This window comes from Buceros rhinoceros, unplaced genomic scaffold (assembly GCF_000710305.1).
Source record: "Buceros rhinoceros silvestris isolate BGI_N320 unplaced genomic scaffold, ASM71030v1 scaffold2223, whole genome shotgun sequence".
Lineage (NCBI taxonomy): Eukaryota > Metazoa > Chordata > Aves > Bucerotiformes > Bucerotidae > Buceros > Buceros rhinoceros.
The window spans coordinates 36,986-62,053 of NW_010404067.1; the positions used below are offsets into that span (position 1 = coordinate 36,986).

Here is a 25,068-nt window from a genome sequence, read left to right on the forward strand (position 1 = left end):
TGAACTGGAACAAGCTCTAACAATAAGAGCGGCACTCTTCTATGGGAAAAGCCTGATCCAATCCAAACAATTAAAGACAATCCTAACAAGTTAAAATTCTGTGTCATCATTATGCAATAATAAATGGCAGCTACATCCCACATACTGTATTTCCTGAATCTATGCTAAAATAAACTAAGTTCATGCTACCTGAACAACTCAAAACAGCCAGAAAGAAATTCAGTAGTACAGTAAATAAAGAACTCTGCAGCACTTGGACTCATCAGAAAGAAGCATTATTCTCTTCCCAGCATCTGTATCACAGCATGCACAGTGACAAGACAACCCAGCTACCAACTGCAGCAAGGGTAAGTGGCTTTAAAGAAGCCTTCTTTAATTAGATTATTTTTAAACAGTACTAAAATAAAGCAATGGGTATTTTTAAAATCACCCACTAGTATGTAGAACATTAACAGATGTAATTACTTCAAACTCTGAAAGATAACACAGTCTTTCTGCACAGTCTGACTTCTGCTAAAAATGCTTACACAACTAATCAAGGTTGATGACTTGCATGGACAGCAACTCTGCAGAACAACCAAGACAGATAAATTCTGACTGTCATCCATCCAGACTGCATATCTATCTACAGATATGCCTTATAAGGTGAACCTGGTAAAAAAAATACTGTAAAAAGAGTAAAACACAGTCTAGAACTCAACATGATGTAAGCTACGATCACCCCCCAGATGTCCATGCAGATTAAAACTGTACAAGACCACCCCTATTCAAAAATACTTTATGGAACTACCACTGCTCTCTGTCTTCCAACGCACAGTCTCCTCCTTATTCCCTACCCTTCATCCCCTACCTTATTCCCTACCTCCACCACCATAAAATCTGGACACTGGGTCCCACTTCCTCTTCATTTTTACACCAGTGTAGCTCCAGCTACTCTACCGTGGCACCATACCCAGAACACAGCAGTGGTCTTTCACATCATTTGACTAACGGCGTATTGACCATCACCTCCAGAGAATTTTTACTGGTCTGTTAATTTCAGAGTAATTTAGCAGCAATGTTTGCTCACTCCAGGGTGGGGGCAAGGGGATAGTTTGGGGGTTGATTTTTTTTTGTTTGTTTGGTTTGGATTTGTGGGTTTGTTCCAATTTATTAGCAGTTCTGTTCCTAAATACTTGACAATGGAACGAGCATCAAAGATGAGAGCCAAAGCCCTACTAATTCTACAGTTGTCTTTCCACCGGAGTGGCCTCAGAATTGAAGTATTAAGATGGTGCCAAGATAAGAGCTACAAATATGAGAGACTGCTCAACACAGATCATGGCAGAAGTTAGTAAAAAGACTTATGCTTGGCATGAACTTGCTCCTTTCCTACAGTCCTCTCATGTCCCCACCTCACCTGCATTACAATACTCAGCGTCTTCCCTAATCTTTTATTTTCCCAAGTGTCTTTGCTCCAATGGTCTCTTTGTTTCAACTTCTGACAAAGATAGAACATGTAAATACCAGAGGCATGCTCACACTGACTAATTTGTTAGGGGGGCATTAAATACACAGAATGACTATCAATGATAGACTTGTATCTTCTTTCTCACTACTGTAACATGTTCCCAAGCCTGCCTGACAACTGTCAGGCCAAAAGGGTTTGTGGCTTATTCAACATCTCACATTTCTTCTTTCTCAAACCAACCATCTTTCTCATTACGTTCTATGTCTATTTTCTCAGAAAAATTAAATCCCTCCTTACATGCCTGAAAAAAAAATTATAAAAATCGCAGTCCTCTACCAGCTCCTTTAACATTCTAATCAATTTATAATGCACAAATTAAGAGCAGCTTATTGTCTGAAAGCTTCCCTAAGGCTAACACTCAAGGAACAGATTCTTTCTCTGTAAGACACAGAGCCTTCAAGTATATCCTGAAGCTCTTAACACGAGCTCCCGCATGCCTATGGTACTCAGTAACTCAGTGTGCTGCCAAGCACACTCAGACTGTTCAAAGGCAGTTAATGCTGTTGGAAGGCAAGTGCATATGGAGAGGATTGTGCTGATGTGCATTTCCATGCCCAACTGTTGCACAGATACAGCCAACACACCCTATTTCAGAAATAATACAGAAAAATTACAAAAAAAAAAGGGAACAGTTCTGTAGAATTGTTACTGCCATTTTTTAAATAAGGCTTTTCATTGATACGAAGTTATGTTCTTGTTAACACCATGAGACATCTCCTACACAAGCCAAGGACAAAAAATTATTTTACTGAATTCGGATTTTTGTTTCATAATGACAGCCCTGATGTTGATAATATTATCAACGCTATGGGCAAGAGGCCAGTTGAGAGTAAGGTGCCATGGTAATAAGCTCTAGCCCTTCAGTGTGAGGTAGTGGAATGTGCATGAATATTCTGTCATAAACACTTACACATTTGAATGCTTCACAATACTCACGATCACCACAAAAAAATATTTAACGTTCGGTAAACTAAAATTCTCTGGTAAAGGGGGGAATCAAACTCCCATGTGGTGATAAGTCTCAGTGAGCCAACCTTGTTTTCAGGACTGAAATGGACAAAATAGATGTGCCAAGAAAGCACCTACCAAACTGCACTCAAAATTCAGGTCTCCTGAAATGGGGATTATTGCCATTTAGGTTACACCAGGCCTTATACCAATACTTTCATTATGAAATGAGCTTTGAAACAGAAGTTTTCCAAACAGAAAGAGCTGATAATCAGGCAGAGAAACCTCACCTGAATGAGATAGTGAGAACATAAACTGAGAAGCTCCAACAGCTGCAAATGACTTCCAGCTGCTAGGACATCTTGTATGACCCCAGGTTCCAAGAGGATCTATAAAGAAGAAAATGGAAAGTTTGTTGTGAGGAACTCAGAGTACTTGTAGAAAATGCTACAGGACTTTGTTATTTCAGACACTTAAGTCAACATAAAGAACAGAGAGAGTACAATTATGCATAAAGAGAAGTCTTTGCAGGATGGAGACTGAGTTTCTCAAGCTCACCTGAATTGCCCAAAAGATTTTCAAGCAGATTTTTTGTTAAAGTCCATAAGCCACATTACCCTCTAAATCCTTAAATCTAAATGCACGTTACTTATTTTAAAAGGAGACTTTTCAAAATAACAGAGCCTCCTTTCATTATCTATATACCTAGATGTTTCCATATATACTGATGAATCAGGCCAACAGAACTGACTCAGAAGACTCCAGTATTAATATCGTTCATGCTTGTAAAAAATGTACAGGCTAAGAACACCCTTCCCATTCTGGCATGGTACCACTTCATAATTTTCTTAACCACAGTCTTCATTTCAGGCAGCAAGGATGTGAAGGCACAGAGCAAGCATGCTGCTGGGGAAGCGCCAGAAAGGGCTTAGAAACCACGACTGATTATCCTGTCACTTGCTCACATGAAACTCCTACTCATTTCAATTAAAATCACACACAGGCAGCAGCCAGGATAATTGGCCCTCAGCTGCTAGCCTGCTGTCTTGGGGTCAGCTTGTTAGAACACTCCCTTCAGGACACAAAAAAGTCTTTGGGAATAGAGGTACTAGTCAACTTCCTAGGAGCAATCACATTACAATCTATCCAAACTAATATTATTTAAATATAAGCATCCAACAACAATCAGAAATGCATGAGAAAAATTAATTTTTCAAAGAAATTCCGTTTATTCAGTTTTATCTTTGTATTTCCCCTCGCAACTTTGGTTTCACACCACATGAGGTCAGTCTCTCACTGCTCCATAGGGAAGTAAAGCTTTTTTTCAGATTTTTCTCCTACAATTCAGTTTTATCTCACAGCATCATTTATATGTCTCAAATGCAGTGGAATAAGGCGGATGGCAAAAAAAAAGAAACCCAAAAAAAACCTCCAACCTGATACTCACCTGCATCTTTTGCAGTTAAACTGTTTTTGAGGGAAATGAAAAAGACGTATGCATTTCTTTAAGCAAAATCACTAATTATCTCCAATATAATGCATATATTAGGAACCAGAGAGAAGAGGATTAACTCTTGTTTACATCAGGAACTCATTTACATTGAGTTCTGTCAGTGTATGACATGCTTAAAGCTTGTGCAAATCACTACATACATTCATACTAGGTTTTAAGTGAACATATAGGTAATTTACACAGTGTATATAAGTTCTTTATCTAGCCAGAAAGACACTTAAGGATCTTAACGTAAATGAGAATCAGGCCCAGCACAATCCGGGTTTTTGACTGGTGTTAATGAGGTTGCTATGCATCACAAGGAGTAGTCCAATGGAAAGCTAGAAGCATCTCCAGCAGGTATATTTAAAAAAAAAGAAAAAAATAAAACAGCAGCACTGTCAAATATTTTCAAGTGAGAACTCAAGGTCAGACTGACAAAACAAGCTGGTTTAGACCTTGCAGTGTTTGTCACTCAGGACATCATTTACACTGAGCAAGCTGTCATCTGATGTCATATTACTTTACTAAGTGCCAGCCACCAGCTTAGCATTCTTGAAGACACAATATGAAGAGAACCACAACATTAAGCAGATTACTACCTTTCAGGCACAGACAAACTATATTTAACTGTGATAATATTAATGTATTTGAAAGCTACAGCAATCCATTTACACATAATACTAGCAGCATTATGAGATGAGAAGTAGGACAAGAGGCAAGGAGGGTGACTAGTTACTACCTAGAGGCAATCTGCACAAAGTCAGCAACAAAAGTTCATTTCAAGGAGGCAGACATATTTCTTACATGCTTTTCCATTTCTTAGAGCTTTCCTATAGCATATCCAATATACATTCTGCTGAGATAACCTATTCACCTTTGTTTCCCAAGAAAACTGAAGTCTATTTTACCTCTTTCCGAGACTTTACATTAAATGGAACTACCTGAATTTCTATTCAATATTCATTTGAATATAGGCAAAAATACTAATTCATTTATGCTAAATGTTCACCATCAACAAACTGCATGCTGGGGAAACCTGCAACAAAAAGAGAACAATAAGACGGAAGAAAATACTGCAAGTCTTCCTTCTGCTGAAACTGGGGTAATTCATAATTATTCCACACCTCCTAGCTTCTATATATTAAACACAATTACTTAATTTTTATTAATTACCAGCATAGCTGTTTATATGCTATATAGGCCATTCAGCTGAATCTTAACAGTAAATGCACATAAATACCACCATATGCACAAGTACACACAGTGACTGACTCTCCTCTGTCTAACTCTGAAAATAGCTCCGAGGTCTTCAGAGGGATGCTTACCGAAAATTAAGGAGAGGAAAACTAAGATCTGCTTTGGATTCACACCTTCAAAAGTCATCACAAATTATTAGTGTGAAAACTAAAGAAGGAAGCTTAATCATTTTCCCTACTCCACCCTCAACCCAAGGGTTATAAGGCATAATCATCAGGGCAGAAACTCAAAGTAATTTGCAACCATCAACTTCAAATAAACTTTGCAATCTTCACTAGTGAAAGATGTGCCTTTGTATGACACATGCCATCTTAAGACTGATTTCTGTGCTATTTTTATATGAAGATTAATTAGATGCAATTCAGGTATTGCACCTGGCTGCATCTGACAATCAACCCTCTATTCAACCCTTATTTCTGAGGGTTAATTTTCACTATGCTTTCAACTTTTCTCTGGCCTGTGATGCAAGCCAAGAAAATAAGCTTGCAGGAGGTATACACCTGGAAAGAACAATTCCATCATTTAATATATTCCCTATATATTGCAGGCCATTATATTTCATCCAGACACTTTTAAAGACATTAACCTAAAGATACTTTAGGCCCGAGGAGGCTAAACTGTGCCCAAAGACAGAGAGACTGAGAATATGCCTCTATCATTTTAATTCCCGCCACTCATTTGTACCCCTGTATTTCCTTCCGATTTCCATACAGCTGTTTGTGGGGCCATGGAGTAAGTGAGGTGGTGGCATGATTCACATTAAAAATGAACCAGAATTATGCTATAACAGTAAGGAAATATGTAATGTCATGTGAGAAAATTCTAGAAAGTAAATCTTATGGAAATTAACACAGAAAACAAGAAAAAAACCCTAAGATCCCTGCCAGTCTGATGCAAAAGAAAATTCCTTCTTGATTTCACTTACAGTCATCAGCATTTCAAACAAGACAGGCATCTAACAAAAGTACCACCTGTTTTTCTCCTCTGGAGACCATTCTGTGTGCTTCAGAGCAATCAAAAAACCTAACTTTTCTTTTACAGCAATTTAGACTGCATTTCACTTGCAACCAGTTAGCACTTCTGCCTGTCTCCCTTTTCATTTGTGCTTCACTTGACTCCTGAGCTTCTTAGATATTGAGAAGTGCTGCTTCAAACAAGTGTGAGCAGGGGAAAAATGTTCTAGTCTGCTGTAGGCAACTAGCCCTGGCATGTAATGTTTGATAGCAGTCATTACAAAATCCTGATATCTCATTAGACAATGCCAGAATGAACCATGACCAGCATTTCTGAGGTATGTCATAATATTTTTCTAGAAAACGAAATAAAAATCTGTGTTAACTGCACAGCATATAAATCACAGAAACAGAGTAACTTGAGTTGGAAAGCAGCAAGTCCAACTCCCTGCTCCTCACAAGGCTACCTAAAACTAAACCATATGTATAAGAGCACTGTCCAGATGCTCCTCAAACTTTGACAGGCTTGATACTGCACACATTTCCCTGGAGAGCCTCTTCTAGTCATCAACCACCCTCTCAGTGAAGAACCTTTTCCTATGTCCAGCCTGAACTTCCCCTGATGCAGCTTCATACCAATATGAAGAACCATTATCAATGGGCTGAGGCCATTGGTATGAGGTTCAACAAGGCCAAGCGCTAGGTCCTGCACTTGGGTCACAATAACCTCATGCAATGCTTGGGGAAGAGTGGCTGGGAAGCTGCCCAGCAGAAAAGGACCTGGCCTGGTGGTCTTGACTGACAACCGGTTGAACACATGCCAGCAGTGTGCCCAGGCGACCAAAAAGGCCAAAGACATCCTGGCTTGTATGAGCCATATCATGGCTAGCAGGAGTAGGGAAGAGATTGTACCTCTATACTGAGTACTGGTGAGACCGTGCATTGAATACTGTGTTCAGTTTTGTGCCCCTCACTACAAAAAGGATATTGAGGTGCTGGAGCATGTCCAGAGAAGGGTAACAAAGCTGGTGAAGGGTCTAGAGAACAAATCTTATGAGGAGTGGTTGAGGGAACTGGGGTTGTTCAGCTTGAAGAGGCTGAGGGGAGACCTTATCGCCCTTTACAACTACCTGAAAGGAGGTGGCGAGGTGGGGGTTGGTCTCTTCTCCCAAGTAACAAGCAATAGGACAAAAGGAAATGGCCTCAAGTTGTGCCCGTGAAGGTTTAGGTTGCATATTAGGAAAAATTTCTTCACCAAAAGTGTTGTCAAGCATTGGAACAGGCTGCCCAGAAGTGGTGGAGTCACCATCCCTGAAGGTATTCAAATGATATGTAGATGTGGTGCAGAAGGATATGGCTTAGTGGTGACTTGGACTCAATGACCTCAAAGGTCTCCTTCACCCATGATAAGTGAATATCATTATTATAACTAAGATTCCAAGCAAATTCACTTTTTTGTGAACTTGGGAAGATGTTTCATACAAAAAGGATATTGAGGTGCTGGAGCATGTCCAGAGAAGGGTAACAAAGCTGGTGAAGGGTCTAGAGAACAAATCTTATGAGGAGTGGTTGAGGGAACTGGGGTTGTTCAGCTTGAAGAGGCTGAGGGGAGACCTTATCGCCCTTTACAACTACCTGAAAGGAGGTGGCGAGGTGGGGGTTGGTCTCTTCTCCCAAGTAACAAGCAATAGGACAAAAGGAAATGGCCTCAAGTTGTGCCCGTGAAGGTTTAGGTTGCATATTAGGAAAAATTTCTTCACCAAAAGTGTTGTCAAGCATTGGAACAGGCTGCCCAGAAGTGGTGGAGTCACCATCCCTGAAGGTATTCAAATGATATGTAGATGTGGTGCAGAAGGATATGGCTTAGTGGTGACTTGGACTCAATGACCTCAAAGGTCTCCTTCACCCATGATAAGTGAATATCATTATTATAACTAAGATTCCAAGCAAATTCACTTTTTTGTGAACTTGGGAAGATGTTTCATTGCTTTGATCACTGTCAGCTCTAGAAAAGCTGTCTTGTCCCATAGCTTGATACCTATCCAGACCAAATAACACGAAATGTTTAACTTTCTCTGCAATAAACTGCATAAACTGAATTAATTAATCTCTGTATTACCCTAAGCCTTCTGGGAAATCTGGAGCTGAACTGTGAAGCTAACACTAGTAGCTGTAATATACTTCTAGGCACAGAAACAAGATTATCCTCATGACAGAAGACAGGAAATGTCTAAAACTAAGTATCAAGTCTATAATTCTAGCTTTTAAATTTTATTGGAAAATGATGTTAAGCAGTTACAGCAAGACATAGTCCTTCTGTAATTGGTTTTCCATGGCCTTGGCATGTCATCCCTGGTGGAAAAGAACAAGGATAGTTGAAATCATTTTTGCTAGGCATACCTGGCAGTTTAACCAAACCCAGTGATTCCCTATGACCAGTGAAGGCAACCAGAGGAGCTGCTACACACAGGATGCAGAAGGTCACTTAGTCAAGAAAATCAACCATCACAATATGGCTTTGCAATACACCTCATCCACAAGCGAACTAGAAAGGATTAACAGACTCAGAGGTGCTAAGGTATTGACAGCCGTCTTTCCCTGGTCTTAACTGAAAATGCCGGACTAAATACTGCTTGTTCGCTAGAAAAAAGGGAGACAAAAGCCAAGATTCTACAAAGGACTCAAAGCAACTATCAAAAGAAATAGTGGGACTTAAAAATATTTATTTCTACTCTTTCATTACTATCTTTCATTTTTTTTTGTTGAAGAAAATACTAAGTTGAAAGAACAATTTCACAAAGGAGCTGTAAAATAATACTTTAACTAACCATGGGTTTATATGAATTTGAATAAATATGAATGAATTTGAAAAAAATCACGAAACCAGTTTGCTAAAGTGATAATAGCTGTTATAGGACAACAGTTTTTAAACTAACTGAATACAAGGGAAAATTAGTAAATGAAGGCAGTAGTTAAACAGAACTCAAATTGATCATGCGTTGAAGTAATCTTGAGAGCAACCCAAGCACATGAAATAACAATAGATGTGAAAGTACCATCAAGTTCCAGATTTGTAACTGGAATAATATACTGATATTACCTTTATTAAAGATTGCTGCTATGCTAGCATTTTGTGAGGAAAAGAAAATCTGTTAAATACGTTAAGAAACAAAAGTTCGAAGCATATTTTCCAATCATTATAAATGCAACTTCGAGAAAAGGAAACATTTAAAGATTTTACAGACAGGGTGTAAGGCTGTGTTAATCTTGGGCTAAGAAGATACCAGCTCAGGAGCTCCCCCAAAATTTGATTTTGGAGAAAGAGCTGAACAAACTCTCTCATATAGAAGGGCTGCCTCACTGATTCGTTCTTTTCAGCTTTTGTAATTCAGAATATTTTTACAACTTTAAGATGACAACTTTATTTCTATCAGCACAGAAACAAAATATTGTTTCAGAAAAAGAGGAGAGAGAGTGAGCACCCAGCTAGGAAAACAAGACTTGGTCAGGAGAACTTGATATTAAGCCCTAAACGAAGCTGTTGGTTTGTTGTGTTGTTTTTGGAAGTTACTTTCTCACAAAATAATTTCCTGTCTATGATGCAACAAAGGCTAGACAGTGATTACTTGCTGTTGTCATGTGTTTTGAGGTCTTCAAATAAAATTCTAATCTCAATGTAAAATATTTCTATTACTATACACTAAAGAACATAATTACGGAAAAAAAACATGCATACTGTGAAATGCTTCACTGACTTGCATAGGACTCCAACTGTGTATTTATATTTTTGTTGAATTATCATAATCGTCTACTGCAAATTTAATCCAGTCTTCTTGCACAATTCTTTCTTGAAACTATACCATTGTGCCTGTCAGCTGATTCAAATGATGGCATGACTTAGATTTTACCTATGTATATGAGATCGACATAAATGATGTAGTTTGCTAGACATATATTTGAGGAGGACTGCAAGAGCCTCATTTAAAATGAGTAGCCTCAAAATTTCTGTTCAAACCACTTAGAGTCACAGCACTTAGGATTTAAGAGCCTGTTTTCAGCACTGAAACTTTTCAGATGCCCAACGGTTTTCTTCTGATGAAAAGCACATTTCCTTGTAATGATGAGTGACTCGCCACTCAACTACACTGGCCTATTTAGTGGCTATCCCACTCCTCCAAATGAGACACTGTCTCACTAGCAGAAGAGTTAAAAACAACAACAAAAAACAGTTGAAAAGAGCAGGCAACAGTGCCCATGACTCTCTAACACAGTGGTTAAGACTCTGTCAGAGGGAACTGTGAGCTCCATACTCTCCACCAAGAACTGTTTATCTATATCAATAATCTAAAATACATAGTTCCTGAACTGACTGTACTTCATCCATCCCTCTTCCAACGCACAACTGACATTTGCAAAATGCCCCTGTGAGGAGGAAGGGTGAGTAATCTAGTCACTGAGGCTCTGGCCTGGCCTTACTGCTGCCAGCTGTGAAGTAAAAGATGGAATGACCTTAAAGCCCATCTATAAAGGGAGGGTACATCAACTACGACAGGAAAATAGCTGTATCTCTGAATTCGGAATATAAGAATTACATGGTAAAATGCCTACGGCCAAAAGGAAACTTAAAGACTTTTTCCACCAAAGATTTCATTATTAGAGGATTACTGAAAGCCTACATGCACAGAACAAAACCCAGTTCCTTTTCTAAGTTTTTATTTCTATACCAACATTATTTTCTTTTCAATGATTAAGCCCCATAGTAATGGATTCATTCAGTTGGAATTATTATATTATTTAACTTGAGTTTTACAACAATCTTTTCTTCTTTTGAACAATTAATTTTCCCTTAAAACCAAAATATCTCCAGCAGTAACTACGATAAGACACTGTCTGCCCAAGTAGACAGGAACTTGAAGTTTGTACTTTAAGTCCGCAGGCATGTTTCAAATTAAAAAAAAAAAGACAACGACAGAGGTGCATTTCATATTGCACTGTCAGAATCTAAAAGTTAACTTTCTTAATTTTGGTAACTTTCAAAACTTGCAGGCATCAAATATTGCCATCATGCAATATTAAGTATTTCCACCAGATGTCTCCAATATATTATTTCACACAGAAAGCTACATTTGAGTTACTACACTTCATACTGAATGCAAGTTTAGCAAAATATTAAAGAAATTAGCAGAAGAATACTGAATATTCAGGCCTAGATACTGTTTAGAATAGATCCTTCAGCACTGTCCCTAAATAGTTCTCAGTTCTATAGTTATCTATAGAAACAGCAATTTTTCAGAAAAACCTTTTGGCCAATCATGTTAAAATGAAAAAAAAAAAAAAAAGAAAAATAGTTCATGGCTTTCACTTTTAAGAGGCACCTCAGACTGTATCTTGACACCTCTCTTTTCAGAACAATATAAGGTTGTAACTGGCATGAATTTTGGGTTACTAAGAAATATTGTCTGTTTAAATCAGAAAGGGTTCACAGACCCTAACTAAAGACAAGTCTGTTTTTAGAACTCTCTGATGTAAGCATGCTGTAATCCAGTTATTTATTAATAGCTTTTCTGAATTACTCCTACTCACTACCTTGAAACATTGACCCAGATTCTGTCAGCTTGAGTCAGTACGTAAGCAACGCTCAATATGTTTAAACCCAGTCCCAGGAGAGAATTTCAAGGACAAAAGGGAAAATTTGACACAGTTACGCTTCAAAGGCATCTTTTTAAATAGAGAACTCCTACAGAATCCTTCTCATTTCTCTGTGCTTCAAACTAGCTTTTGCTGTATGAGAGACACAACGGAAGAAGCTTTGCCTTATAATCACTTACATATATATATGAGCGACTGTAGATACATGCACATCTATAGTCAGTTCAAGAAGCCACCTCATTTACTCGGAGTGGATTATACCTAAAAATTAAAGACTCAAAAGTCTCTAAAGGATGAAGGATAGAAGACACATTTCATTTACTAGGGAGCATTTACTAGAAGTAATGTGGGGCGGATTATTTACCTAAAAGCCAAATCCATCCTTTCAATGTTACTTACTTTGAGTAAGTTACGTTTTCCATAACAGCAGAAACACAGAGATTATCACTTGAAATTTCTAAGGCCAATGCTAAAGTGTAATGTTGTGTGGACTAGTGACAAAAATAACTCCTGTAAAACAGGTAAAAATTTTTCTTTCCTTATTTCTATTTAATTCCCTTTGAAAAAAATTAAAGCCATGCACTCAACCCACAGTATGGAAACAGATGCCTGAAACTTGCACAACTCAACAACTCTTCAGTAATAACATCATATGGATTTAAGCTTTTCTTTTCAAAATTAACCAATAAATACACATACAGCAATGGATTCAATTGTTGTAGCAATTATTTCCAGAAATATTTTGTTTGGTTATCTAGAATTTTAGGGTCCAAAGCAAAAACAGCTGGGTATTCTGAGCTCACTATCCATGAACTCTGAACCAAGATGAAGATATACAGCAATGCTGTCCAAGCATGCAGTGCAGAGATATGGCAGGGGGTATAATTTTTTTTTTTTTTTTTTTGGGGGTGGGGTGAGGGGAGATATACAGCAATGCTGTCCAAGCATGCAGTGCAGAGATATGGCAGGTCATATACTTTTTTTTTTTTTTGGCAGGGGGCAGAGGGAAGAGGAGCATTACGTTGCTTCAGAAAATGCAGAGTAATGTGACACATAACCTGCTATCATAAGATGTGCTACAGTAAAGATGTATAGTCCCTATAAGCATTTAAAAAGATCTTTGGACTGCATTGTCCAGAGAGTAAGAAACAACTTCTCCCCTCAATTATATAATTTGTCAAACACAGCAGAGTTTCTAAATATTTATTTTTAGGAAAACACCTTTCTTTACATTTAGTTTAGCATGCAGAATCAACTTCCATTAAATTTTCTTGAAAAGCCAAGTCACCTTAAAAGGGACATATAAACCCTGCATGGTTCACTACCTGGCGACAATGCACATAAACACTGTCTTTATTAGAAAATCCCTCTAAAGAAAAAAAAATCAAAACCCAAACATGTATGAAAAGTAAGATCTGTTAAATCAAAAGACCTTGTACTGGGCAGTGCATAAGAAAAAGGGTTTCTAGTACCTCTGTAAAGATCATCTTCAGTTTTTATTGCAGAATACTTTCATTTCTGTCTCTTAATTTGAAGAGCTGTACAATACCTGTCCAGTATATGCAAAATCCAGGGCTTGTTTCAAACCAAGGCTTGTGACACCATGCAAATTCACTTCATCAGCTTCACTTTCAACCATGCAGAGACTGAACATTGCCTATGGAAAGAAAAGAAATATTATTAACCGTTCAAAACAATGCCCAGTGAAAGTCCATGAGGAAGAGGGTTCATTTTTCTACCTTCACTAAGCTTTGTTTTTCCTTGGATAATAATTCTAAATAAGCAACAGACTTGAGAGTTTGAATGAGATCTATAACAAGTTTTCAGTAAGTACTAACCCCATAGCAATCCATCTTGCAATTGAATCTTTTTATCCATAAAGTAGTACAAAAATGTATTCTGGAAAAACTGAAGCAAATCCCTTTGGCTCATGCATATATAATTCTTAACTAAGTAATTAAGGTAAAATCAATGGGAATAGTCACACAATAAGGTATTAGTCAATAAGAAAAGATAAAGAACTGAACTCTGAAAAAAAATAATCTACACAAGCACCACTAGAAATAATACTTATCTACAGTATCATTACATGTAGGAAGGAACAATAAGCCATATACAGTAACTTGCTTGAGAAGTAGGGGCAGTTAACACACCGTCTTGTATAAACAATCCTTTCCAAATAAGCATCTCAGTCTGGAACGTGAACAATATAACACATTACTGAATGAGGAGGAAGGATGGAGATGTATTCACCTAAACTTACCACCTCTCCTTACTTGTGACTGCTTCAGTTTCTTAGATCACAAACCCAAACTGAAGGGTGGCAAGGTGCTATGAAAACAACGCTGAGGAGCACCACTGTCCCCTTCGTTGTTTTATTTTCCAGATCAGTCTCCAGTGCCTCCCTAGACTGAAGCAACCCTACTCATTCTCTGGATCCCTGTAGGTATCTTTTTATTCCCTTCTGTGTTAAACCTAGACTCTTGTCTATGCGCCTTACTCTTCCTCCCCAGCTTACACTCCTGCTGCAGTTCCCCTACTTACCACTCCTCCCCTTCTCTTATCAGTCCCATTCTTTGTCACTCTCCCACACGTTTTTTAACAAAATATACCACTCACAGTCTTCAGACAGTAAACTGCGAACAAATAAACTGAACAGTTCTACCATCTGTCATTGCTAAATGGAGTCTAAACTTATCCCCAGTAGGTTTTGGTGCCAAACTAAATGCCTCTACGGAGGCTACTGAACTTTACCTTGGAGAACACTAGTAAAGAAGCTCTTTTTATGAGCACACCCTCTGCTACTTCTGTCTCTACTCTGGCTGATACCTGCAGAAGCTGAGGCAGTCAACAAGCACACTGGATTTCATATGTGCAACTTGTACACCAAGCACTGATGAATTTAAAGGAAAAAATAAGCCCTACCCCCTCTAACAGTTTAGCTCATAGCCATCCATCTAGACCCAGAAGAATTCTTACAAGAACTGAGTATTTTCTGCAAATAAGTAATTTCTTCTGAAAGTGTTAGTATTTTCATCCTTAAAACAGCATAATTTGACAGAAATCTGTTGCCTGGAAATCATCCAGTATAAGCAAGAATGACATTTATCACAGTCACTCCTTGTATTTTTGCAATTTCTATTTCAATACAGTGACATCAGTGTTTCTTCCAAACCAGTAATAGAAATGAAGCGTCAAATACTTTAAAATGTTTATCAAACAAATATAGTAAGATACAGCCATGAAATACACCTAGATAGAAAAAAAAATCAGTTCAGACACTTTTCTAGTTCTGTAGAAAATGTAATCAGAATTGGACATCTCATCGTCATTTAGATGTATCAAACGAGCTCAAATAGCTACTGTGAGGCTTCAGGGCTTGCCAGGAGCTGTAACGTACCCATCAGCTTCCTGCTCTTTGCAAAAGCAGACTTGCAGTTTTTGTCTGGAAGAGACAAGCTTTTATTCTCAGAAATTCATTACTACATAAACTGGATAATATTCCTTTCAGAAAGCACTTCCTCAACAAAGAGAGTAGTCTCAAAACAACACCTGTCTACACAGGGGTAGATTTGTACGCTTTCTGTACTCTCAATTCTGTCACTGCCTGCAGAAAGGCTGGAAACGCTCAGTGTCAGAAGATCCTGCATGCTTTGCTTTCTCTGACTGTGCTACAGCAACTATCTGTACACTCCTTACATGTACATAGGAACCATCAAAAGACAGCATGGTTACTAATAGTTCCTATTCTGATCAAGGGCTGATGACCCACACAATGGGTTAAGCTAACAGATACAAAGCAACACTTAACTGAACCTTGTCTGTAGACCATTAATCACTTCTACAAAGAAAAACTCTACCAGATCTTCATAGACTTACTAAATTTACCTTTAGGAGACTATTTATCGTATCACAGAGACTCCAGTGCAGTTGTTACACAGGGTTTATTACTACACCTAACTTAGTAAAATCAGCAGGATCAGGCCACTAACTCAGTCACTGTCAACTAGCACTGTCCTAGGCAATGCCCAGGCTATGGTTCAAGGGGTAACTCAAGCCATGGCTGTTCCAAACAGACAGCATGGATAAAGCCAGCCTGTGTGTAGAGGGGAAAACTTTGATCCATATGGACATGAGTCATGCTGTGCCAGTCACTTTTAGGGCCAGGAAACAAGCCCTTATCCATCTTACTGACTAGTACAGACACAGTCTAATAGTGTAGTGGGTCATCAAAACTGTAGCTGCCAATAAGCCATGGGACTGTGGCTTTGCGGGACATCTGCGATACGGAGTTCATTTTCTCTCATACTATCCTCCGAGTATTCTGTGGAAGTTTTTGATTCCAAGTATCAAAACTACAGCTGCATAAGAATTAGACTTGTTTTGCCATGGTGCAAGGCCAGAGAATTGGATCAAAAGATAAGGGCTGCAATGGCCTTCAGAAAAACCAAGTACTGCTCAGTGATCCACATTGCCTTCACCAGCAGGCCAATTTGCTTCTCACGAAGTTTAAACATTTAATCCAGCACGAAGAAAAAAAAAATCTGTTCAATTATGGGCAGAAATTGAGCTCAAACTCAGACTTTAATTTGCATTGCTGTACTTGAATATTGTAGTTTTATCTGCAGAAACATATGTATCATTAAATTCTGGTTTAAGACTTCACCAATACCTGGAGAATGAGTTATGGCTGGACTGTCAAACTCCAATTTCAGATGCATCTCTGAAAACGCTCTGAGATTTTGTAAGCTTAAATAGATCCATCAGTCAGTTTTTAAAGCACGGCTAGTTGCCTAGTTTGTTTTTCCCTTGGGTACATTAAAAATAAGGCAATAATATAAAGATCTCAGGTGGACGTACAAGTGACAGATGAGAAAAAACAATTAAATATAAAATATTTAGACAAATGCAGTATTCAAAGACAAACTTATCAGGAAAGTTACCAAATTTGGTTAAGCATGAAATGCCAATTATTTTAGGTATTAATTTAATTGAACAATGCTGATATATCATACTTTATTTTAAACTACTTCCGCTTGGACAAAATCAAATCTCTTTGAAAATGTCTAATTTCTCTTCCAAGACCTTTATGAAAGGGGGCAGTACAAGTTGCCAATATGTTAACCAAAGATCCCTTTTATAAGAAAACCCACTGGTGAGAGGACCTATCTCCCAGTTCCTTTAAATAACCAAATCTTGTTCTGTTATCCAACAGTCAAGGAGCCAACATTGTGGGAAATAAAGTGATTGTTTAAATTCTGCTGTTCTAGTCAATTCCTCAAAAGAAAACAGAATCTGCTTGCCATTCTGTGGCAACTGCTTGAAAATTCAAGTTTCAACATCCTGTCACAAAGGCATAGTCTATTTGTGGAATTCCACCTGAGCTCTAATTTGTTTAAGAAGCTACAAATTAGGATGGCCTCAACTTTGTGGAATAGGCAGACACTTCATTAGCTGTAAAAAGAGGAGAAAGGGAGGAATCAATTCTTCTAATCTTGGCCTGAAACAGAAACAGAGCTAGAGAACTATCCCCAAAGGAAAAAGAAAATAAAGCATACAATCCTTGGCTAAAAATACTCAAACCATGGAACAACTCTTAGTTGTCTCAAAAGACTCTCGAAAATTTGACTTGAAAGTAACATGGCAAGTTGGTGGGTATTGAACATGCAGCACACTTGCAAGCAGTTTCACTACTTTGCACTCAGCAGCACCTTTATAAAACAGTTTCTTCTACAAACAAACACAAAATACAAGAGTTCCAAACTGAATGACACACAACAACAGCATGAGTAGGCTCGGGTATGATCACGTCTGATGTAACTGGGCAGAATAGCCCGAGTAAAAAATACTTAGCACAGTCATTGGGTCTAACTTTCCACGCTCAGCTTCTGCTGCTGCTTAGCTTTCAAAAGCAAAATGGAAGACGTTTGTAAAATACCACCAAATCAGAATGTGTTACTGTAAAGTATAAATGAGACAAAAAAATTTCTAGATAAATTGATTTTACCATTCAGGCAGCACCGCAGTTAACATGTACAGATTCCTGCACAACATACAACATTAACGGCAGACACCAGGGTCACAGAAATACAAGATAATATTCAAAATCCCCAAAATACAAATTGCTTGCTGCTGCAATGGTGAGGTACAAAATTGCTCCTTGCCTTTGAGTCATTTTCTTACTTAGACAGATGTTACATATCCATGAGAGCAATGAGCTTGTCCTCATTTGTAAACATCATTCTTACAGCCATGTCAGGCATAGCAAACAGCTAATCATCCAAAACAGCCAAATTGTACAATATTTTTCACAAGTAAACTCTTTCAGTGAATTCCATGCAACTTAGTGGCATTTTAAAAGCAAGTAATAGAATCAAAACATGCAGCCTCAGGAGATGGGTAAATGAGTAAGAACAAATCATTATGCTGTTAAAAAGAAATACAGTGACCATAATTATAAGTTAATAACTTATTGCTGTGACCTGGGGAAACAAACTGGAATTCTCATTACTGGGCTTTTATAAGCTTTCTGCTGGAGATGAAATATATATACACACACACACACACACACATATATATATTAGACCATTGAGGTAACCACTGGATTCTAATTGAAATCTGTGTTAACCTGTTTAATAAAAGTCATTAAATGAACAATAATATGATACATTGGGTAAATATTGGATAGAAGCGGAATTGGTAAAAATACCTGAAAACTTGAGAGAAAAGGAGAGGAAATTGTTACCAGGACCTACTGTAATAACAGTATCTGAAGTAGCTGTCTAACAAAAGTAAGTTAAACCATTTTCTGATAATCAACAAATAGAAATAGGCATGTTTAGACCCCAGCTTACAGAACTTGGTGGATGAAGTATCTTTTCAACTCTAATGGTAGAGGAAGCCTAAACACTTAGATTAGACTGGATGCCTAAAACAGGTGAAAACTTTAACCCCAAGAGTAAAGGGTTGAGTGAACTGAAGAAACTTGAAGACATAAGAATGAACTGTGTCCTTTTAGTGTATTCATTTTAGGAGAATAGAACAACTTCTGAAGCTAAGGATTTCTGGAATCAAAGCTACAAACAATGACAACAATAATAAACTGAGAAATGTTTGTACCCGTAAGTTTGTTTCCTGTGACAAATCACTGTAAGATCCAGAGTTTACATCAGTTCTGAGAAATGAAAGAAACATAATTTCTAGTTTAAAAGCCTTAGGGTCTTTTAAACAAGACTTACAGACTGCCAATTAGGAGAGGCTGAATCCACACAAAATACGTTCAGTTTGCCTGTCTTGACCTTCTAACGCTTACCCCTTCCTCCAGCTACATTAGGCCCTAACCAACTTTTCTGGTATGTTCCAAATGGGAGATGAGCAAATAACCATTTAAATTACCACCTTCAAGAAATACCGTGGCTCTTCTAGGACTAAAGTACATGGTTCCAGTACATAGCAATTACCTTGAAAATCTCTCATGATATTTGCTCAGCAAGACTGTGAAGAGACATTCATCACTATACATTTGATTCAACTCTAAATGTGACTTTCAAAAGAAATCTAAGCTTTCCAAAACCAGAAAGTAAGCTGAGCTTACTACCACAATCTTCAGTAACCCAAAGAGCAATATACACAAATTTCCTCCGTGTTCTCAAACATTGGTTTGAGAACCACCAGCAGCCCTAGTTTCAAGTCCACTACAACACAAAACAAACATTTGGACCAGCCCAACAGAGCTCTGACCTACACATATTCTTGTTCAATCACAGACTTAGCAGTAGATAGCAAGCACAAGTCCTGGGATGCTTTTGAATCACCTCCATTAAAAGCTGCATTCATGTGATGTTCATAGGGTTTTGCACAACACTATGCAGATACCTCAACTCAGTCCACCTCCCACCCAGCTTCCCCTGTCACCTTTCATCCTCGACACTAACTGGCAGTGGAAGGCTTTTGCAACTGATGTGCAAGAGTCTGCCTTTACCTTCAGCTGTTGTTCTAGTGTGGCTGCCCAGAAATCCAACACATTGTCTACTGTAAAGTGCATAAACATTTGCTGCACCTCCTCACAATCACCACCAGATAGGGAGAGTGGAAAGTTGGCACAGCATGAACTAGCATTCTTGTAGTTCCTTTCATTGTACCACACTCAAAAAGATAAACACCCAGGGAGTCAAGATGAAATAATAGCAAGTTAGCTCATGTGCCATTGAGCTTTTCTCATCTGAGTCAATATAGAGCTCTGCGATAAAAAAAAAAAAAAAAAAAAAAAAAAAATCACTCCTACTTTTCTGACTAATTATCAACTACATTGTAAGCACACTAGTAAAATGTTATGGGAAAAAATTCTTATCAGTCTTACCATAAATTAAACTATAAGGATGACATCCCACCCAGCCTCTTATTACTGAGGCTGAGCTCTGTAGGAAAAAAATTAATACACAAACCCCAGGTTGTTTGATAGTCACACTAACTATTTAACTAGCTTTCTTCCACCCAATTCAGAAACATGACTGAAGAAACCAAGACTTAAAGCTATAAAAACCAAAACCACAATAAAACTTATTGCTGAAAAACCCCCACAACAATAATTTTGAAAGTGAGTGAACATCTATTCTATCTAGCAAACTAATTGCTAAACTGATCAATTAAATCCCCAAGGTTTTCCTTAGCTATTTATCTTCTTGCACTAAATTTTTTAAAGTAACTAAGACCATCTAACATTGTTTTAGAAGAGTAGAACAGTCATCTCAAATTTCTGTCTCCACAATTCCAAAATGATATTGCTTGAGCTCTAACATTATTTTAAAACACAGGCATCTTCATTAAGTGCAGTGTTTTTTTGCAAACTCACTTTCCACAGTATATGCACTTACTAATATATCTGCCTGTTCCACATCTTTTTCTTTACAGAAAGTTGATTGTAAACAAACACATCAGAGATCTTGGATCACCTTCCTACACTGCTCAGAGAACTCAGTTATAATGTGATATCTCAAGATTTTTGTATTGCATGTATAATTTTAAGCTTGTGAGAAATCCTACTGGCATCAACGCAACAGCTCAGTCATGCATTTTTTCTGATTTAGGACCTAAGCCTATCTGGATGTAGGTCACTCAAACTTGTCAAGTATCCGGTCCTGACTATCATATCTATGTGAACTATAAACTCTTTCAGGCCAAAGCATTCTCCTTTACAGTTTGTACTAAAAACAGCAATTCACTGTTCATGTAACATGTTGTTACGTGAATGTAACAAATTAATCATCATCTATTTAATGCCCTTTGCTGTATTACTTCTGAATTAATCTTTAGGTTTTCTTAACTTCCATGTTCTAATCCTTCATTAGGTAAGCAGCATTATTTCTTTTTGCAAGACAAAAAAAAAATATTCATAATGTATTAATAGGAGTCAAAGTACTTCTTTCACAGATGGCAATGTCCACATCAAATATCAACTATGTCCTAGATATGTAATGTATACTTATCCAAATAACCAGTTTAACATGTGAATGCTTCCTTACTGCGTGTAAAAAATCTGGCTTGTTCTTCTCATAACCATCATGTTGTATACTGCTTTGCTTTCCTCCTATGTTGAGCCTGTCTATCCTAAATCAATCATCAGCCATGTCCTCTGGAGTCTCTTGCACACTGAAAAACAAATTCATCAATACCAACTACATGAAATATGATTAAGAGGCTCATTACATGATTCTTCTGAAAAAGTTCTATATAAATTCCCAGAGAGAATGTCACATAATGTCAATCACTGATTGTCCCGGTTTGAGCTGAAACTTCCTTGTTTTGAGTAATGGACGAATAGAATTATTTCACGCAAATACGATAATTCCGCATTTAATTGGTTAAGAGAGTCAGGTGCAATGTTACGTGTCAAGGTTATAAAAGCAGCAGGCCGAAGGGAGTGTCTCTCTCGGACTTCCGCCCCTGCACCAGGGAGGACTCCCCCCAGACTGCTGGCTACTGAGCCAGGCCGAGAGCAGCCTGAGAACAAGCTGACGCCTGAGCACCACACCTCCGGATCGCCTGAGGAAATCAAAGACTGTGAACTGTCGCTTGCCGTGAGTTTTTGTCTAGAATTGGGAGTGATAACTGAGCTCTCTTAGCCGTTTTCGTCGAGCTGAGAGCTGAGCTCTCCTGCGGGATAATCTGCAGGGCATGCGGGGTTCCCCTCGCTCCACCTTCTGCCGCGAAGCAGTCTGCCGCGGCGAAAGAACCTTTCTGCTCCTCGCTGGGACAGCAAGGCGAACCAAGGTTTTTGCACTCTTATCTCGTCACTTGGCTGCCTGCCCAGACTTCTAACCTTGAAAAGGAACAATTTGTGTAAACCTTCACTTCTTCGTTTTTTTATGTCCCTCAGTTTGTAACTATATGCATATATATATAAAATAGAGTATAGTCGTGTGGGTTTATTGTTTATTAAAAGTTGCCGTCCCGTCTGGAAATCGGGTGAGAATATTCGAACTCCCTGAACTCTGTGTCGTGCCGAGAGTCTTTTTTTTCCGCTCTGCTTAAAATCACACTGCCCCCCCTTTCCCGGCGCGAGAAGAATTCTGCTCCTCGCCGGGACAGCGGAGCTGCAAGGTCTCCGACTTTTATCTTGTTGTTGGCTGCTTGCCCAGAGCACCGGCCTTGGAAAAAGAACAGCTTGTGTAAACCTTCACTACTTTTCTTTTTTTCTTTTCCCTCAGTTTTTTTCCCTTCGGTTTGTAACTATATGCATATATATATATATGTATTTATAGGGTATAATTATGTATGAATTTATTGTTTATTAAAAGTTTGTTTCAGTTTTTTCTGAATGTAGACCGAGGTGTGAATTTCTTCCTTCCCCTATTAAAACCCTTTCTGTCTCTAACAAGACAAAGGGGTCCGCTAAGTTAAATCGAGGAGTGGGTACCTCGGTCCCTCGACCCTTGACACTGATAAATGAGCCTGCAGTAATTCATCTGCTCAATGAAATCTACCTAAATATTGGATTTTAAGCATTTACCATGTTACTAAAATGAATTCTTTAAAATGAAGAGGTCACCTATCATTCATAGTTTAAGGGAATATATAGTTAAAGAAAGGAGAAGAAATAAAAGAAAATCTGAGCAGCAGAATATACAATTTTATGCGCAGTACTTAATTCTCACATATTAGTGCTAGCAAATTCTTTTAGAATGCCACAGTGTCAGACAGTGATAGATGATTACACAGTCCCTAAGAGCTTACCAAATCAATCATATATGCCATGCACTTGTTGCATTGCATTATTAATACAAAAAGATACCACTCTCTTAGTATCTTTAGATGTGATATTTTTTCCTGTTGGTATAGTGCACGTTTTTGGGGGGAGTAACCCAGCAAGAACAAAGTAATTTTCTTGGTTGTAACAAGGCATAGGATCTTCACTCCTAGTCAAAACAAAAAACAATATAAGCATTCATTGCTAACAAGTTACATTCTTGGCTGAACCTGCAGCAAATCCAATTCATGTTTTGATAGTCAGTGTATTGTGTTTTCCCAAAATTTCTGCTTAGATGCACAAACATAATTTAAGACACAAGGAAAAAGGACAGATAGTACTACTCCTGAGGAGTTACTGATTCATCACTAAAAAAACCCCCAAAACTGTATATTCAAAAGTACTCTAAGCTGTGCTGTAGATGCAAAGTAATTTTACAATTTTCACATGCAACTCCATATCAGAATAATAAAAAAACCCCCACCAAAACACTGAACTACTACAGCTACAGTAACCTTATTAGTTTCAGTATTTCAGTAAAAATGACCATTTGAAGGTCTCAAATACCAAAGTTATTGTTTTCATTGTGGCAGAAGCAAGAAAACTGAATCGTATAAGGACAGTGCCATGCAAACCTCTGCATATATCTGCAGCACAGTACAGTCTGTCCTAACAACAGTCACTCTTAGGCAGGCCTGCCTTCTGCAATGTAAAGGCAGTAGCATAACTAAAACCAGATTTTTTTCCCCAGCATCTCCAGTTAAGCACAGAAAAGTATGAGTCACATTTGCAAATTTTGGCTTAAATTGGTTTAATGCTTCCCAGTGAATGCATAAGCCTATTGTTCACGTCCTTTGATGATTTTAGCAAGTGATATCAAAAGCAAGCCCAAAATATAACTTGAATAAAAGTCAGTTAGCTCTTGAACTAGTGCTCTATCACAATACATTTCATTCAGGGAGGCAAAGCTTCTTGTGATTTCTTTTTGCAGGGAAAAACATGATCAAAACATTGACACCTTTAAGGGGCTTATTTTTAAAAGCACACTTCACACAGTGCCATCAAGACAAGTTTCCCACCTCAGTGCACACAGGCTATACCTGAATAGTTGTACAGCAAGGAGTAATCTAACAGAACCGGAGTAACATAATCTCAGTAACTACTATATTAAGCTTCTTAAGAAGCCATTTATAATGTGATGTAAATTTCATCAGACACTGACATCCAAACATTCCAACCAATAGTAAACCATGACAATTCTCTTCTATTCTGCAGTGTTACTGCAAAAATACTTGTTACGTGAGAAGTCTAATGCTGAAAATTGACATGGTTCATTTTATGAAGGTTTCTATTAAATAACTTTCATATCTGGCCTGTTTTATGAGAGTTTGAACTACATATCTTTGATATCTTGTAAACCAATCCTATTTTCCATTATGATTATAAATCCTGCTTCCCATTAAGATTATAGCACAGTTTTGCTACAATCTGTACCCTTAATTCCCACCAACATATTTATTAATTGTATGCATTATTTTATACAAAGGCCAGAGAATAAAAACAGCTCAATGACCATTCTGGTTTTGGTCTTACACTTTTTTTTTTTTATTACAGATAAAATCTACAAAAGTAATTAAACACTAACAATCTGCTAAATAAAAGAAGAATGTCTTGACTAACCAAGACTGTGTTAATACTGCAGTCATTTGTCACAGCAGCTTTCATCATCAGCTGAGCTCTGCCCTCCATCAGCTATCTCCTGTGGAACAAATGCCTCTGCAAAATCATCTCATTTTATTTTTAGTAGTCTGCATTTGACAGTGCTCATTTATCCTTTGGCTCTTTCTTCAACTCCAACAAACAAACACCCTCCAAACTAACAGACCACAATGATGTCAATTTAATTATTCCCATAAATTCTATAGGCTTGACACCTACTCCTTCTTCATTGAAATCTTACTCTGGCAAGGTAGATCCTTACATCCCAGGTATGAGAGCTTCTGAATATGCA

At 37.9% G+C, this 25,068-nt stretch overlaps 1 protein-coding gene across 1 annotated transcript in view; it reads right to left on the minus strand.

Annotated features, from left to right (window-relative positions):
• LOC104490876 (kelch-like protein 32) overlaps positions 1-25,068 on the minus strand; it is a 57,038-nt gene that overhangs the window by 19,773 nt on the left and 12,197 nt on the right. The window contains exons 3-4 of the mRNA XM_010133227.1: positions 13,362-13,469; positions 2,749-2,847 (exon numbers count right to left, since the gene is read on the minus strand). Of these exons, the coding sequence (XP_010131529.1) occupies positions 2,749-2,847; positions 13,362-13,469 (207 nt within the window). The remainder of the gene's footprint in view (positions 1-2,748; positions 2,848-13,361; positions 13,470-25,068) is intronic.